The 16,274-nt window shown below is 43.8% G+C and overlaps 1 protein-coding gene across 2 annotated transcripts; it reads left to right on the forward strand.

The window, feature by feature from the left end:
* The first annotated feature begins 2,357 nt into the window (after nucleotides 1-2,357).
* LOC130195984 (carboxypeptidase A2-like) lies at nucleotides 2,358-15,735 on the forward strand. 2 transcript variants are annotated; one of them, XM_056417857.1, is made up of 12 exons: nucleotides 2,358-2,374; nucleotides 6,241-6,515; nucleotides 9,027-9,108; nucleotides 9,581-9,715; nucleotides 9,793-9,891; nucleotides 10,023-10,124; nucleotides 10,208-10,309; nucleotides 11,234-11,344; nucleotides 11,426-11,516; nucleotides 12,164-12,363; nucleotides 12,464-12,548; nucleotides 15,437-15,735. In XM_056417857.1, the coding sequence occupies exons 2-12, from the start codon at nucleotides 6,451-6,453 to the stop codon at nucleotides 15,622-15,624; spliced, it is 1,260 nt and encodes a 419-aa protein (XP_056273832.1). In that variant the 5' UTR covers nucleotides 2,358-2,374; nucleotides 6,241-6,450; the 3' UTR covers nucleotides 15,625-15,735. The 2 variants fall into 2 exon arrangements, 1 of the variants encoding a protein (XP_056273832.1); XR_008832142.1 differs by lacking the exon at nucleotides 2,358-2,374 and adding an exon at nucleotides 13,067-13,222 and having other exon boundaries at nucleotides 6,159-6,515; nucleotides 15,437-15,522.
* The last annotated feature ends 539 nt before the right edge of the window (nucleotides 15,736-16,274 follow it).

Here is a 16,274-nt window from a genome sequence, read left to right on the forward strand (position 1 = left end):
CTCCAGCTGAACAACACAAGGGAGGTGTGGTCTTGCATGAAGCAGATAACTGGCTTCAAGGTGGGAGGAGACAGCCAGGGGCTCCTGGAGAGGGCCAACCAGCTCAACTGTTTTTCAATAGGTTCAGTTCACAGCCCTCCTGTCTCCTCCACATCACACCTCCCAAACACCTCCCCCTCTGTCCCCCTGCTGAGCTGCACATCCACCGAGCCCTCAATAACAATGGGCTCCTCCACCTCCCCTCTCTCTGTGACGACTGACCAGGTGAGAAGACAGCTGGAGAAACTACACCAGCGCAGAGCTGAAGGTCCTGATGGCATCAGCCCCAGGGTCCTAAAGACCTGCGCCACCCAGCTGTCTGGTGTCCTGCAGCGCCTCTTCAACCTCAGCCTGAGGCTGGGGGAAGTCCCGGTGCTGTGGAAGACGTTGTGCCTGGTCCCTGTCCCAAAGAAGTCAGCACCATCTGGCCTCAATGACTACCGACCGGTCGCCCTCACCTCCCATGTGATGAAGGTGCTGGAGAGGCTGGTCTTGGCCCGCCTCCGGCCGCAGGTGAAATCGTCGTTGGACCCTCTGCAATTTGCTTACCAGCCTCATGTGGGAGTGGACGACGCCATCATCTACCTGCTGCAACGAGCTCAGTCGCACCTGGATGGAACCGGTGTCTCTGTGAGAGTCACTTTCTTTGACTTCTCCAGTGCATTTAACACCATCCAGCCACTGCTGCTGAGTGAGAAGCTGCGGGTGGCCGGTGTGGACGCGTCCACCATCTCCTGGATCACTGACTACCTCACAGGCAGACCACAGTTTGTCAGAATGGGCGTGTGCTGTCTGGAACGGTGGTCAGTGATGTTGAGCCCCACAGGGAACTGTTCTGTCTTCCTTCCTCTTCACCCTGTACACCAGTGACTTCCAGTACAACACGGAGTCATGCCATCTGCAGAAGTACTCTGATGACTCTGCAGTGGTCGGGTGTATTAGGGATGGACGGGAGGAGGAGTACAGGGCAGTGGTGAGTGACTTTGTAAAGTGGGCCGATGAGAACCACCTGCGGCTGAACGTGGCCAAGACCAGAGAGATGGTGGTGGACTTCAGGAGGAAGGCGACAGCTCCTACACCTCTGAGTGTCCTGGGAGTGGACGTGGACATGGTGGAGGAGTACAAGTACCTGGGCGTCTCCATCGACAGCCGACTGAACTGGAAGGCCAACATCAACGCTGTGTACAAGAAGGGGATGAGTCGACTCTTTTTCCTGAGAAAGCTTGGATCCTTCAACGTGTGCAGCAAGATGCTGGAGTTATTCTACCAGTCGGTTGTGGCCAGTGTGCTGCACTTTGCCATTGTCTGCTAGAGGAGCAGCATCGGAGCCGGTGACACCAGCCGTCTTAACAAACTGGTTAGGAAGGCTGGCTCCATCATCGGCTGCCAGCTGGAGCACCTGGAACAGGTGGTGGAGAGGAGGACGTTGAAGAAACTGGTGTCCATATTGGACAACCCGGACCACCCTCTCCACCACCTCCTACAGGGACAGAGGAGTACTTTCTCCAGACGTCTCCTCACGCTCCGCTGCCACAAGGACAGATACAGGAGAACATTCCTGCCGACGGCTATGAGGCTCTACAACAGTTCACCTCTTGCCAGATCACCCTAACCCTTCTTATATTTTGTGTTTTGTTTTTTTATTCTTGTGTGTTGCTGCTACTGGCTCGACAAATTTCCCCTTGGGGATTAATAAAGTATATATCTATCTATCTATCTATATGGTACTACAAGCTCTCTAGTGGGGTAATATGGTACTACAAGCTCTCTAGTGGGGTAATATGGAACTACAAGCTCTCTAGTGGGGTAATATGGAACTACAAGCTCTCTAGTGGGGTAATATGGAACTACAAGCTCTCTAGTGGGGCAATATGGTACTACAAGCTCAACACAACCCTCTATAAAGTGTCTATTCGACACTAATTCAGCAATGAAACGTACATCTGGAACTAAATCAAGGCTCAAACTCTCCTTCTACGTCTCTTCTCATAAAACGGATGAATTAACGTCGCGTAGCTCATCATCCTCTTCGTCATCATCCTCTTCGTCATCTCGTCTCACCACAAAAGAAAAACGTCTTCCTTTATGTTTTTTAAACGCAGCTCTCGGGGAATCGCTCGCTCCTCTCCGCGCTGACCGCCGGCCGCTAAAGCAATAAAGCAGACGGGAACGAGCTCAGCACGATTCTAATATCACTCTAGTCGCTGTGGGGGGGGGAGGAGGGGGGGGGGACTCGAGTTTTATTTCCCTCGCTCCTCCTTTACAAGCTCGTCTAATGCCGGATGCCCTCGCACGCTGCTGAATCAGGCGGAGACGAGTAATGGAAGAAGGAAAGGTGTGTAACAATTTTTATGATGTGCACCTCAGAAAGCCTCCAGCACGCACGCACGCACGCACGCACGCACGCACACACACACACACACACACACACACACACACACACACACACACACACACACACACACACACACACACACACACACACACACACACACACACACACACACACACACACACACACACACACACACACACACACACACACACGGCTGTCCACTCCGCTCAGAGGGATGGAGACGTTCCTGCGAGCACGAGGCCGAGTCGGAGGATGAAGATGTAAATACCTCGCCGTGCTATTCCTGGCGGCGGGCGCCGGCGCGTTGCTAAATATAACCCGACCCGCTTGGCGCCGCCTTCTATTTCCACCGCGGGCCGAGGGTCCCCGGCTGGGTCGGCTATTTTTAGACTTCTTACATAATGAATAAATCTGGAGGCGTGACGCAATAATGCAGAGTCAGCCCCCCGGACGGGGCGGAGCTGGAGGGCCGGTTCTGTAGAGGGCTGGTTCTGTAGAGGGCTGGTTCTGTGAGGGCTGGTTCTGTGGAGGGATGGTTCTGTAGAGGGCTGGTTCTGTGAGGGCTGGTTCTGTTGAGGGATGGTTCTGTGAGGGCTGGTTCTGTGGAGGGCTGGTTCTGTGGAGGGATGGTTCTGTGAGGGCTGGTTCTGTAGAGGGTTGGTTCTGTGAGGGCTGGTTCTGTAGAGGGCTGGTTCTGTGGAGGGCTGGTTCTGTGGGGGCTGGTTCTGTAGAGGGTTGGTTCTGTAGAGGGCTGGTTCTGTGAGGGCTGGTTCTGTGAGGGCCAGTTCTGTAGAGGGTTGGTTCTGTAGAGGGCTGGTTCTGTGAGGGCTGGTTCTGTGAGGGCTGGTTCTGTGGGGGCTGGTTCTGTAGAGGGTTGGTTCTGTGAGGGCTGGTTCTGTGGGGGCTGGTTCTGTAGAGGGCTGGTTCTGTAGAGGGTTGGTTCTGTAGAGGGCTGGTTCTGTGAGGGCTGGTTCTGTGGGGGCTGGTTCTGTAGAGGGCTGGTTCTGTAGAGGGCTGGTTCTGTGAGGGCTGGTTCTGTAGAGGGCTGGTTCTGTGGGGGCTGGTTCTGTAGAGGGCTGGTTCTGTGCAGGGCTGGTTCTGTGAGGGCTGGTTCTGTGAGGGCTGGTTCTGTGGGGGCTGGTTCTGTGGGGGCTGGTTCTGTAGAGGGCTGGTTCTGTGCAGGGCTGGTTCTGTGCAGGGCTGGTTCTGTGGGGGCTGGTTCTGTGGAGGGCTGGTTCTGTAGAGGGCTGGTTCTGTGCAGGGCTGGTTCTGTGAAGGCCGGTTCTGTGAGGGCCGGTTCTGTGAGGGCTGATGTGACGTCGCCATGGAGACGTGACTGTCTCAGGATCAGTCTGTATACTCATCACTGTAAACGCCCTTTTTAACAGTCAGCCGTGTTCCTCTTTCACCTCATCAGGATCTCACCTTGATGACCTCTGACCTCTTGACCCCGTCTCCAGGCTGTTGCTCCTGACCTTCTTTACCTTTCTCACCCATCTTGTTACAGCTTCCTTCTCAACCGGCTGTTTCCTTAACTCTCTGAAGGAGGCGAGAGCTTAATCCTCGACCCGTCTCTCTACTTCCTGTCTCGATGTGAGAGCTGCCATGGAGCCCACGCCGTCACCAACTGCATAGAAATGCACATAAATTCACATTTAAATGCATTTAAATATGCATTTATATGTATTTAAATGCATATAAATGCATATAAATGCATGTATGTATCACATTTTTTGTGGGGGAAACTCGTTACACAGAGCGTCTCTGTCCAAAATCCACAAAACCAGCGTGAAAATGAAGACGACCTGATTGTGATCGCATTCGAGGGGGCGGGGCTTAGCGATGATCGCTCACGTTAAACCGACCCCAGCGTTTAGAACGCCCCAAAAAAAGAGACCAAAGGCCTGAAAGTACATCTGTGGCTGAACATAAACGCGATGATGTCACCGGCACGTGGTCAACGTCTTAACCTCCGGGAACGGCAACAGAAGAAGAAGAAGAAGAAGAAGAAGAAGAAGAAGAAGAAGAAGAAGAAGAAGTTCGATCGTGTTTCAGCGAACGAGACGAGCGGCAAATGATTAATTTACAGCTCGCCTCAGCCATGAAAATGCGATGTAAATGGATCTATTTATAGATTGGCGGAGGAGGAAGTCATGTGGAACAAGCTAGTGAGTGGGGGGGGGGGGGGATTGAACGTTTAATCCCCCCCACTCACTAGCAGCATCTGATGGAAGCCGGAGGCAGTGTGGTGTACATTTTCGATATGTCAACCAGCAGATATTGCACACAAAGCCCCCCCCCCCCGCCCCATCCTCTGTAGTCATGAAACAGGGTGGTGGATCCGGAGCTCGTCTTTCATTACATCATGAAGTTGGGGTAAAGCTCACTTGTTTGCATCAGATACATATTGATAATAATACTTAAGCTCCACATGGATATGTAGAAACAAGATATATACTTTTGAGCTGTAATTCCATTTAATAATATCACATGTAGAGTATTGTCATTGTGGATTAACCTGCGTCGTAACTCTTTGGGGATGTTTTTAAACGTCTTGTTGGAACATCTGAATATATTCAGTTTGCAACGATGTCAAACTGAGAGAAGAAGGAAAACACTCATTTAGGAAGCGGCTACCGGTTATTGTTTGATTTTTTTTGCTTGAAAAGTGACTCGAAACAATTAATCAGATATAAAAAAGTAATTTTTCAATCAATAAATCCAGTAAATGACCAATAATCTGAGCTCAGGTTTTATAGTGTACATCTCCAGGTGTCTCCCCCACTTACTCGTACTCACCCACTCCAATAACACCTCTCTTGGTCATCAATAATTTGGTGTTTTTATCCATAAAGGGGGCGTGGCGTCTCGCCTTGTGGTTAAAGACGTTTGGTCGTGTGCCGCCATCTAGTGGCCACAGTGTGCACATGCGCACTAATGTTTGAAATGCCTTCGTGTCTTGTTACATGAATGTTTCTCTTGAGGTGCACGTGGGCAGCTTTAACCAGAATTATTCAAGACTCGTTATCACCTCTCACAGCCATTGGCTGGGGGACCCGCCCTACTCGGCCTCTGATTGGCTCGTAGGGTTAATGATCTAATGACCTCATTATGGGGGCGAAATGTAAAAAAAAGCCTTTTATAATAATACAGATCATCTTTATTTATATCGCACATTACAAACAGACTGTTAGCTCACAGTGCTGAACATTTAAAAAAGAATAAATACAAAATTAAAATTAATCCTTCTATATGCTTTTTGCACTTTTGCACAATTTCAAAAGAGGAATAAAACATTTTACATTTAAAATGAAAATTAAATCAAATGTAAAGTGTTTGAATTAATTAAAAGGTATTTTAAAAGGCCGACGTGGGGATCCTCATACAGTGCTGTTAAAAAAAAGAAAAGCTTGGCAAGATAGAAGTTTTTATATGAACATTTAAAATGTAAACGCAGGTCGCCTCTTTGATGTTTTGGGGTCGGTTTGGGAGCAGAAGGGACACAAATGCATCTCCAATTTTCTTTTTTCGAGAGGTTTTTAAAAGAAAATGTCACGTCATCATTTAAAAGTGAACGATCATTAGAACACTTTTTAGCTGACTTGTGAATCTCAAATATTATTTACTCACACACGCAATACACAGTTAAGTAGAATAACAGGAATACTTACATTATCTGGAATTAGCTTCACAAGAGCACAAAATATCTTCTTCTTTTTTTTAACTCCCTTTTTTTATTTAGTTTTCAACCACATAACAATATATATTTTCATACATTCACTTTCTTTGTAAATTTTTATTTTAGGATAGTTTTTGATGCACTTATTCTCCCCCCTCTGGCACAGAATGGAGGGAAGCCGCCGCTATCTGCAGCTGAGCGCCGCTCCGATAACGACGACGCTGAGTCGCCCGTTCGCCGCTCAAAAATAACGTTGTTTCCAGTCAGCAGCGCTCGTGTGCTCGTCTGAGGACGTGGGAACAGGACCACCTGCCACCAGGTGGGTTTTTAAAGAGGCGGGAAACTCACAGTCCGGACGCTCAGACACTCGGACGACATGAGAGGCCTCTGGCTGCTGCTGGCGCTCGTGGCTGCGGCCGACGCCGAGAAGCTCTTCACTGGGTGAGGATAGGATTCCTGAGCTTTACACACTGAAATGAGTAGAGAGGACACGGACGTCATTAAAGGTCTTCATGTAGCAGGACACTCATACTTCAAGCCAGCCAGGGGCGTCTATTATACACCTTTCCTCTGGCACAATTCACCCTATTTGTTTTACAAATATATATATATTTATATTTATATATGTATATATTTTTATTAGGGCTGTCAATCGATTAAAAAAAATTAACTAATTAATCGCACATTTTGAAATTCATTAATCGCGATTAAAAGTTAAAAGTTAAAAGTTCATTCTTTTTAAAGACTAAACTTCACACAGAGCTGTGTTTTCAAAGATGCTCCTACCTATAAAGTGCCAGCGAGGTATTTAATATTGTGGATGATAAATTGTTTCTTCAGTGAAACATCAGATTAGTAAAAAAAAAAAGTATATTGAGACCCCATTGGTCCTGTCATCTTTACCACTGAACAGCAGCAGAACCAGTGGCCTTGGGAACTGACTGACATTCAAATATGTCCTGTTCACCCTCTGGAGACTGAGGACATTTTCTCCATTAAAAAAAAAATGTAAATTCACCTTTTAAAGGCGTTTTCATATGACACATACCCACGTGTTCTACATCAAACATTCCAGAACAATCTCAGCTCTATTCAATGAGGCTCAGTTGTCCTGGTGCCGTGTTCTCTGCTCTCTGACTGACAGGCTGCTATAGAGCCTCACCTGTGGTGGGAGGTCCTTGTGATTTACTGAGTGATCATTGGTTGTTTTTTCCCCAAGATGTTGACAGACAAACGGATTGACCAATCACGTTGAAGGTTTCGTGTGTCGCGTTCTTTCCGCGCCGCGTCACCCGACACGTCGCCCCTCCGTTCCTCTGTGTATCAGAGGGGGAGACGGGAGGAAGGAGGAGCAGGAGGAAACCCGACTGATTCATCCACGAGTTAAACTGATTTCTGCTCCTTATTTTCGCGGAGAAATAATTGTTTTAAAAACGGAAACAGTGTCAAACCGTACTGCCGCGGTTTGACACTCGGTTTGAGTGTAAAAACTTCAACGAACACCGGAAGTAAACAAAGTTGCGTTAATTGCGTTACAATATTTTTAGTGCGTTAACACGGCCAAATTAATCGCATAGATTAACGCGTTAACGCTAACAACCCTAATTTTTATATTTATAAATATATATATTTGTTGTATATTTATATATATATATTTTGTATATATGTATATATTTATATACATATATATATATTCATATATATATATTGTTTATATTTATATCCATATATATATCTGTATATATATTTATATATATAAATATATATATAAATATACAAACTGTTATTCGACTTGCTTATCTTCCTATTCTTCATCTTCCGTCAGAACTTTGTCCGAGCGTACAGCTCGCAGCGTAGGTCGCCTATGTATTAAAAATACATCAAAACGTGCGGCCTGATCGGGAATCGTGTGCATTTAAGTCATAAAAAGATTTGCCTCACCAATTCTTCGAGAGAAAAAAACGCGGAAAACGGCAAAAAATTCGCAACGCCTATGGGAAAAAAACGTGAAACGACTAAGGCTCCCAGAGCGTACGTCGCAAATACGTCAAAATACATCAAAACGTGCGGTCTGATCGGGAATAGTTAAATCTTTTCTAAGAGATCAGACCGACGCTTAACCCCCAAAAATGGCAAAAAAAAGGAGAGAAATTGTCCCATTCATTTGAATGGGGTTCCGGAAGAGAAAACGCTAACCACGCTAATCTTTGTGACCGCAGTGACTTGCCATACGTTAACGTAGAGAAATTATTTGAAGTTTAAAACGTGAACAAAAATATGGAGTTTATTATTATTTATTATTTTTCATAGGTTTCGGAAGATTTCTAGTTCTGACTGTAAGGCACCAGAACACCTGAAACCTGAATTTTGTTGTTGCTCGTCAGTGAATCTTTTTCCTTCTGATCCAAGAATACCAATATCTGCCATCGACGTGATGAAAAGAACCATAATCAACATTTGTGATCCCCCAACCACCGATTCTGATGGATAAATGAACCCAAAACGATGTGTTAACTCTTCGCAGAAATAAAAATGACATTTAATGAAGGTGGAAAGTGAAGTTTGTGGAATTCTAGATGAACAACCGTCAGACCAGAATCAACGTGCGAGTACTTTGAGATTAACTCTGTTCATTTAGTTCAGCAAAAGAACGCAGCCTTCACAATTTAATACAATTATTTAGAGATTTGATTATGGGTTTTATTGTTTTATTTCCCTCCCGTTGGGGCTTTGAACTACATGAGTATTCAACTGCTTCAGCTTTCTGCTTAGGGAAAGATTAAATCATAATTACAGTGAATTAAAGGGAACAGGGTGGGAGGAGGGGATAACCGCTTCTCATATCGGCGAGCGGTGGATGAGCTCTCTCTCTCTCGCTCTCTCTCTCTCTCTCTCTCTCTCTCTCTCTCTCTGCCGGCCGTAAACCTTGAGTATGAACGTTGGGCGTTGCAGGCATCAGGTCATCAGGGTCAACGTGAGGTCTGAGGAGCAGCTGCAAGTCCTGCAGGCGCTGGAGGCTCAAGAGGAGTGGGAGGTACACACACACATGTAAACACACACGTACACACATACATACATGTACACACACACACGTACATACACACACACACAGAAGGCAAATCCATCTTTAACTTTAAATAATCCACTTGAGAGTTTTCGTGGTTAAAGGTTGACGGGGTCAGAAAGTCAGAAACACAACATTTAAAACTCTTATTGTATTCTGTATTATTCTATTTAATATTATCAGACATTAATCTTTGCTAGATCAGAATTTAAGACGTTTCAGTCGACTGGATTCAGATTTTTAATCGGGACATACTGTATACATTAGTGATTTAACACTCTTGTAAAACTTCTATTATAACTCAAAATAGTTTTTTGGAGATGATAAATAAATAAGAATAAATAAATCATGAAACACATCAAAGGCTTACGTGTTAAATGTGAATAGTATAAATATAAATAACAAATAAAAAGTATCCTGTGACTCCTCCCCTTTCCCTCAGCTGGACTTCTGGCTCCGCCCCGTCTCCACCGACCTCCCCGTGGACCTCCGGGTCCCTCGCTCCGCCGTGAGCGCCGTGACGGAGCTCCTCGCCGCCCACGCCGTCCCGTACGCCGTCATCGTGGACGACCTGCAGGTTGGTACCCGCCCTCCTCCTCCTCCTCCTCCCCCGCTGATCGAGTTCACCTCTGTGTTTCCCCGCGTGGCGTTCAGGAGCTCCTGGACGAGGAGAAAGCTGAGATGCTGGAGAACCAGAGGAAGGAGCCCAGCGGCGGGAGCTTCAACTTCGGAGCGTATCATCCGCTGGAGACGGTGAGGCTCGGGTACCGGAGTATTGATCCGTGACCAACACGCAGTCGTCTGAACGCATAATCATACGAGTATCATTATAGTTAAAGTATTATTTCTGTGTGTTCACCTTCCTCACCTGGATGACCCTCCAGATCCACAGCTGGATGGACTCTCTGGTGGCTCAGCACCCCAAACTCGTCACCAAGCAGGAGATCGGGAGGTCGTACGAGAACCGGCCCATGTACGTGCTCAAGGTGGGATGTGACCTTTATTACACTAATATATCTTTTCATGCAGTTATTTTGAACACAAATAATTGTGTTGTGTGTTTTTATAGTTCAGCACCGGAGGAAACAAGCATCCTGCCATCTGGATGGACACGGGCATCCACTCCAGAGAGTGGGTGTCCCAGGCCACCGGAGTGTGGACTGCCAACAAGGTACAGCGGGGTGAAAAATACTATATATATATATTTATATATATATATATTATTTTTTATCTCTTCTTGTTTTTACTCTTTTGAAAAAACTCACCTGGGGCATTCAGGTGGACTCCGCCCCCTTTTTCTCCACTGGAGAAGATTTATTTTGTTGTTGATGTTGTTCTCTGCCTTGTTAATTATTATTTTATTTTACACACAAAGTGGGAGTTTGTTTTCCTCCACTTTGATTTTGTTTCTAATGTCGGCAGTTCACTGTACAAAGTACACTGTGTATATATATATATATATATATATATATATTATTACATATATATATACTTTTATATATATATATATTTATATGTATATATATAAATATATGTATGTGTATATATACAGTGTTTGCTGTCCTTTCAGAGGCTGCAGACAGAAAACTGTCCCAAAAAAAGAAGAAGATCTTTCCATAGGTTTCTAAATGATAAATAGAGCTGAGATGACTTTTAAACCTTTCAAGGTGCTTTTCTTGCTCATATTTCATTGTAAATGGACTTTTTGGGGGATTGTCAAAGTAAAACAGTTAGCTGGACAAAACGAGGAATCCAAAGACACCACCGTGAGGCCTATTTTCTTCCTTTATCAGCAGACTAACAGATGATGTAAACAATCTTTAGTGACAGCCCTGATGATACATATACATATTCATTATAATGATGTGTAAGTTGACAAGAAATTAATATATATACAAATACTCGAAAAACAAATGTTTCAAGGGGGCCGATAGAAACATAGAACGAACACGTAGAGACAAAAGCAACACAACAAGTTCACGGACACAGACAGCTGGCCGACCCGGAACCATCTTTTATTCCTCCTCTACTGTTGCAGACATCGTTACCTCCGAGAATGTCATTACTACAAAATAAAAGCCTCGTTCTTGCTTAGATTGCCGCCGACTACGGCGTGGACGCCTCAGTGACGTCCCTCCTGGACACCGTGGACGTCTACATGCTGCTGCTGGCCAACCCCGACGGCTACGCCTACACACACTCCAACGTAGGCCCCCCCCCCCCCCCGCGAAAGAGATTACCCAGAAGCCCCGTGCTCTGCTGACTGTGTCTGTGTTCTGTCGTGCAGAACCGGATGTGGCGTAAGACGCGCTCCGTGAACCCGGGCTCCGCGTGCCGCGGAGTCGACCCCAACAGGAACTGGGACGCAAGCTTCGGAGGTCAGTGACCTCACTCACCTTTAGGTTCCTCCCCCTTCACAGTTTTCTATTTTCTACACAAGAAAATGTTCTGAGAGAAGAATATGATGACGTATGGAAGTGAATTTAAGGTATAGTTGATGCACTCTAATGTGGAGCTGTTGCTCATACGGTTAAATGTTTCCAATATTTTGTCCACTAGGAGGAAATATGAGAAACAGCTCAGCTACAAGCTGCAGCCTCGTATATCACCATACGGTCATTTTGGGAATAAAATTCATTATTTTGAACGTATAACACAATATGACATGTTGTGTGAATTTGTAAATGGTTTTTTACAGGCCTGGAAAAGTTCTGGAAGAAGAAAAAAATCCCCTAAATTTTGGAAATGTCTTGGAAATTAGTTATATTCATATGTTCATTTACGCTGAGTTTTAAATAATTAAATATGCTTTTAAATGAATGACTGTCAGAATATAAGCCGGCATACGCTCTCAATACTCGCAGATTTCTCCACGCTGCAAGTGAACGCACCGTAACTGAAAAGACATAAATGTTTATTCTTTTATCTAATCTAAAAAATGTCGGTCATGAACATTTGGTTTAAAGTCCTGGACCCCCATTGGTCACCATGGTTACGGTAACCATGTCGTCCCTTTGCCTCCAAGGCCCCGGGGCCAGCAGGAACCCGTGCTCCGACTCCTTCCACGGCCCCTCGGCTCACTCTGAGGTCGAGGTGAAGAACGTGGTGGAGCTGATCCGTAGCCACGGCAACTTCAAGGCCTTCATCTCCGTCCACGCCTACTCCCAGCTGCTCATGTACCCCTACGGCTACGACTGCAAGAACGCCCTGCATCAGCGGGAGCTGGTAAGGAGGGCAAAATATCTACTATATTATTATTATATATATTATATACCGAGCAGTAACACAGTGTTGTGGTCCTTGTTGTTGTTGTTGTTGCTAACAGGACTCTGTGGGCAGAGCAGCCGTTCAGAAGCTCTCGTCCCTCCATGGCACCAGATACAAGGTCGGAAGCATCTGCAACATCATCTGTGAGTCGCTTTTTATTTCTTTGCAATTTCTATGCACCTTTTTTTAATTTGGGCTGGATTAGATTAGAGACAACGTTATTTTTATTTCACATTTAAATGAACAGATTTCACCCCCTCCATGTCGTGTGCTTGACTCTCGCTAAAGTGCAACTCTTTCTACCAAAAATAAGACATTTTATAAGTGTTTTAAGTGTATGATGTAAAATAAAAATATTTACCCAAATTATTTGAAAAAAAAGGATTAAAAAAAAATAGGGATGTCAGCGTTAACGCGTTAATCTATGCGATTAATTTGGCCGCGTTAACGCACTAAAATATTTTAACGCAATTAACGCAAATGTTTTATTTTTTTTATTTTTTATTTTTTAAACCGCGGCAGTACGGTTTGACACTGTTTCCGTTTTTAAAACAATCATTTCTCCGCGAAAATAAGGAGCAGAAATCAGTTTAACTCGTGGATGAATCAGTCGGGTTTCCTCCTGCTCCTCCTTCCTCCCGTCTCCCCCTCTGATACACAGAGGAACGGAGGGGCGACGTGTCGGGTGACGCGGCGCGGAAAGAACGCAACACACGAAACCTTCAACGTGATTGGTCAATCCGTTTGTCTGTCAACATTTCGGGGGAAAAAAAACAATGAACACTCAATAAATCACAAAGGACCTCCCACCTCACAGGTAAGGCTCATTTAGCAGCCTGTCAGTCAGAGAACCAGAGAACACGGCGCGAGGACAATGAGGCTCATTTCAGAGCTGAGATTGTTCTGGAATGTTTGATGTATAACACGTGGGGGTGTGTCACATGCAAAAGACTTTAAACGGTGAATTTAATTTATTTTGTAAAATGTATAAAATGCCCCCAGCCTCCAGAGGGTTAACGTGACATATGTGAATGTCAGTCAGTTACCAAGGCCACTGGTTCTGCTGCTGTTCAATGTTAAAGATGACAGGACCAATGGGGTCTCAATATACCTCATTTTTTTTACTAATCTGATGTTTCACTGAAGAAACAATTTATCATCCACGATATTAAATACCTCGCTGGCACTGTATATGTAGGAGCCTCTTTGAAAACACAGCTCTGTGTGAAGTTTTGTCTTTAAAAGAAAGGAAACACTTTTAACCCTTGTGTTGCCTTCGGGTCATTTTGACCCGATTAAATATTTAACCCTCCCCCCGCCTTTGGGTCATTTTGACCCGATTCAATGTTTCACCCTCCTCTTACCTTTATATTTACTAACATATTTTACCCTTTGGGTTCAATTTGACGCCAGCAATTAAAACCTCCAGAAAATTATTAGAATTAATATTGTTTTCCAAGTTTAAGTGTGAGGCACTTTATGTTTGTTTGTTGACTACCGAAAGAACACCGACATTAAACATTGAATGGGGTCAAATTAACCCGAAGGCGGCAGGAGGGTGTAATATTGATTCGGGTCAAAATGACCCGAAGGCAACACAAGGGTTAAACGGTGAATTTAAATTTTTTTGTAAAATGCATAAAATGAGCCCAGCCTCCAGAGGGTTAACGTGACATATTTGAATGTCAGTCAGTTATCAAGGCCACTGGTTCTGCTGTGTTCAATGTTGAAGATGACAGGACCAATGGGGTCTCAATATATTTTTTTTTTTTACTAATCTGATGTTTCACTGAAGAAACAATTTATCATCCACGATATTAAATACCTCGCTGGCACTGTATATGTAGGAGCCTCTTTGAAAACACAGCTCTGTGTGAAGTTTTGTCTTTAAAAAGAAGGGAAACACTTTTAACCCTTGTGTTGCCTTCGGGTCATTTTGACCCGATTAAATATTTAACCCTCCCCCCGCCTTTGGGTCATTTTGACCCGATTCAATGTTTCACCCTCCTGTTACCTTTATATTTACTAACATATTTTACCCTTTGGGTTCAATTTGACGCCAGCAATTAAAACCTCCAGAAAATTATTAGAATTAATATTGTTTTCCAAGTTTAAGTGTGAGGCACTTTATGTTTGTTTGTTGACTACCGAAAGAACACCGACATTAAACATTGAATGGGGTCAAATTAACCCGAAGGCGGCAGGAGGGTGTAATATTGATTCGGGTCAAAATGACCCGAAGGCAACACAAGGGTTAAACGGTGATTTTTTTTTTGTTTTTGTAAAATGCATAAAATGAGCCCAGCCTCCAGAGGGTTAACGTGACATATTTGAATGTCAGTCAGTTATCAAGGCCACTGGTTCTGCTTTGTTCAGTGTTAAAGATGACAGGACCAATGGGGTCTCAATATACTTTTTTTTTTACTAATCTGATGTTTCACTGAAGAAACAATTTATCATCCACGATATTAAATACCTCGCTGGCACTGTATATGTAAGAGCCTCTTTGAAAACACAGCTCTGTGTGAAGTTTTGTCTTTAAAAAGAATGAACTTTTAACTTTTAATTGCGATTAATCGCGATTAATCGCGATTTCAAAATGTGCGATTAATTAGTTAATTTTTTTTACTCGATTGACAGCTCTAAAAAAAATCAACATTAAATTCCTGCTAAATAATCACATTTTTCCATCGAAAAAAATTAATAAAATAGAGATCTTTTTCACCTAAATTCAGTGTCTTGCTAATTTGTAAACAAGTTATAAACAGTAAATTACTCCAAAAGCCAAAACATGTTTTCTCCCCGCACTTCATTTTATTCATCAATATCTCAATCATGTAACCAATTCCTCAAAATTCAAATGTCAGAGTTACACAGCTTTGATTTGACATGATATAGTATATAATTATAACAAATAAAAATGAACTAATACTGCGAAAAAACTAACTGAATTGTCAAAAAATCGCGGCGATCTGATTGGCTCGCATCCTCTTCCTGTTTCTCTTCCTCTTCCTCTCCCTCTTCCTCTCAGATCAAGCCAGCGGCGGCAGCATCGACTGGGCCTACAACCTCGGCATCAAGTACTCCTTTGCCTTCGAGCTGAGGGACACCGGTCGCTATGGTTTCATCCTGCCAGCCAATCAGATCATCCCCACCGCCTCCGAGACCTGGCTGGCCCTGAAACACATCATGGAGCACGTCCGTGATCATCCTTATTGATCATCCTTATTGATCCCCGGGACCGGTGGAAAGAGGAATGCACTTTAAAATCAATCGACGACAGAAGTACTGTTTGACATCTGACAATAAAATCGTCATTATTTTACCTGTCTGTGTTTCAACGCTTCTTCTTTTTTATCTTTCTGACTTCAATTCTTGATGCATGTGGAGAATACTCATTATGAAGTATGGCTCATTTATATATGTATTTTATCACTGGAATATAATTATCAAATGAATATACTGTGTACATTAACCTTTTTAATGTTGCAGCTGGTTAAGGTGGAGCTAATTGTTTTAGTAATTCTAAAAATCAATAATCAAAATATGCAAAGATAATGTTTAAGTTATGATAGTGGTGTAAAAGGTATAGGGGAATGAAAGCTTAGCTTAGTTACTTGTTCTTTCACTCCACTACATTGAAGGAGGAAATATTGTACTTTTTACTCCACTACATTAAATTGAAAGCGTTACAACTTATTTTTCAGATCAATAATTACAATGTAGTAGATTTTTAATTATTATTATGGATTAAAGTGCCCAGCAGTATATATAAAGTACATAGTAATGCATAAATTACTATAATTTAATTATATCATGTTTTATTCTGAAATTAGCCATTCTGCATCATGAGTAGTTTTACTTATAGT

Source organism: Pseudoliparis swirei, chromosome 6 (genome assembly GCF_029220125.1).
Source record: "Pseudoliparis swirei isolate HS2019 ecotype Mariana Trench chromosome 6, NWPU_hadal_v1, whole genome shotgun sequence".
NCBI classification, from domain to species: domain Eukaryota; kingdom Metazoa; phylum Chordata; class Actinopteri; order Perciformes; family Liparidae; genus Pseudoliparis; species Pseudoliparis swirei.

What these genes read in the sequence shown, in the direction of transcription:
- LOC130195984 (XM_056417857.1), top strand. Translation starts at nt 6,451, where the DNA reads ATGAGAGGCCTCTGGCTGCTGCTGGCGCTCGTGGCTGCGGCCGACGCC. An exon ending in TCATCGTGGACGACCTGCAG is followed by an intron (nt 9,716 to 9,792) that starts GTTGGTACCCGC and finishes CGTGGCGTTCAG; the next exon opens with GAGCTCCTGGACGAGGAGAA. An exon ending in CTGGGACGCAAGCTTCGGAG is followed by an intron (nt 11,517 to 12,163) that starts GTCAGTGACCTC and finishes TTTGCCTCCAAG; the next exon opens with GCCCCGGGGCCAGCAGGAAC.